The sequence below is a fragment of the Penaeus monodon genome, chromosome 21, assembly GCF_015228065.2.
Source record: "Penaeus monodon isolate SGIC_2016 chromosome 21, NSTDA_Pmon_1, whole genome shotgun sequence".
In the NCBI taxonomy this organism is placed as follows: domain Eukaryota; kingdom Metazoa; phylum Arthropoda; class Malacostraca; order Decapoda; family Penaeidae; genus Penaeus; species Penaeus monodon.
The window spans coordinates 37,113,219-37,114,553 of record NC_051406.1 but is presented as its reverse complement, the minus strand read 5'-3'; the positions used below and the strand labels follow the sequence as shown (position 1 = coordinate 37,114,553).

At 48.3% G+C, this 1,335-nt stretch overlaps 1 protein-coding gene across 2 annotated transcripts in view; it reads right to left on the bottom strand.

Annotated features, from left to right (window-relative positions):
- Window positions 1–1,335, bottom strand: part of LOC119586449 — a 4,345-nt gene continuing 3,010 nt past the window's right edge. For both annotated transcript variants that reach the window (XM_037935181.1, XM_037935182.1), the window contains exons 2-5: window positions 1,036–1,150; window positions 697–864; window positions 486–592; window positions 1–381 (exon numbers count right to left, since the gene is read on the bottom strand). In XM_037935181.1, coding sequence (XP_037791109.1) covers window positions 136–381; window positions 486–592; window positions 697–864; window positions 1,036–1,150 — 636 coding nt within the window. In that variant the 3' untranslated portion in view covers window positions 1–135. The remainder of the gene's footprint in view (window positions 382–485; window positions 593–696; window positions 865–1,035; window positions 1,151–1,335) is intronic.

Sequence of the window (1,335 nt, the reverse complement as noted above, 5' to 3'; positions counted from 1 at the left end):
ACAGTCTCTTAGAGTATTATCGAAAGGAAGAGTCCAGAACTTGGAGCTAAGTTCGGAAGACGCCATACTGCCAAGAGCCATCTGCAGTGAAGTCCGTGATCAAGTTAACAGAAGGCTGAGAGCGCTCCTGCCGCCTCAGGAAGAGCTGCCGGGGGACTGGCTGGAGAAGGCTGGCGGAGACGGAGCGGGCTCAGTGGGCAGGACCAGTTGCTTGATACAAGCCTGCTTGAGGCAACTCAAGTAGTCGGCCATCCTGTACGAGCGAGGCTGGGAGCAGGAGGCGGAGGCGGCAGCCACGGCGTAGCCCAGGGGAGATCCGCCGGCGGTCACGACGAGGATGTTGGCGATGGCCATGCGGTCCAAGCTCATGTCGGGGAACACCTGCGATAAGAAGGCATAATGCGTCGATTATGTTTCATCTGTCATTTCATAATGCAGATCTTGTAGTATAATGAGTCTAACAGACGATTCAGGAGTTACCTTACCAGGCCTGTAGCGTTCATGGCGCAGCGGCGGATGCCGGTAACCACTTTGGGGTCAGGAGAGGTCATCTCAACGATTGTCTCTGGGGCTCCGCTCTTGAAAGCATCACCTGAGGACATGCGTTGGTTGAGGACTGAGGTTAACTTACAATAATCTTACAATTATTCAGAAATGAGTACCACTGGGTTCTTAAAGTCTGTGGCAAACACTAACTAATGCTCGTGTAGAAGAAGGACCCCAGAACGACACCGGCTTCCTTCGCACAGTTGACGTAAGTCTTGATGTATCCGCCCGGAGGAGAAAGGGCCTTCGTGATGAAGCCGCACTGAGTCTTCTTCATCTGGCAGACGTCAGGGGTATCCATGACTTTGCAAAGGGAAGCTGAGAGAACAGAAATATATATATATATTTCTAGCGAGAGAATATTTCCGTATTACATACTTTCGTCACATGCAGTGTGTACTAACCATGCTAATGTGTGCGTAAAGTTTGGAGTTAATCGGTTCATGTGAACCACTCATTGAATATCAGCAAGTGAAGCATCGTACTCACTGACAGGAGTTAACGGCGTCGGGGCCACTGTGGATCCGTGTGACGGCGACGAAGGAGAGGCAGAAGACAAGGCCACGAAGGACAGAACACACAGCACGAATCGCATCATCTTGAGCTGCGGTTTGGAAATTTCGTTGTCAGTGAAGGGGGATTTAATTTCTTTATGCTATGTAGTCTACCTACCGACCTATCTGTCTTTTTATCTGCATAGACATATGTATATACAAAATAAACACAATATGTATTTATATACATTAACAAAAAGAAGAAAAATGTTGATGTTATGATAATATCGTATTC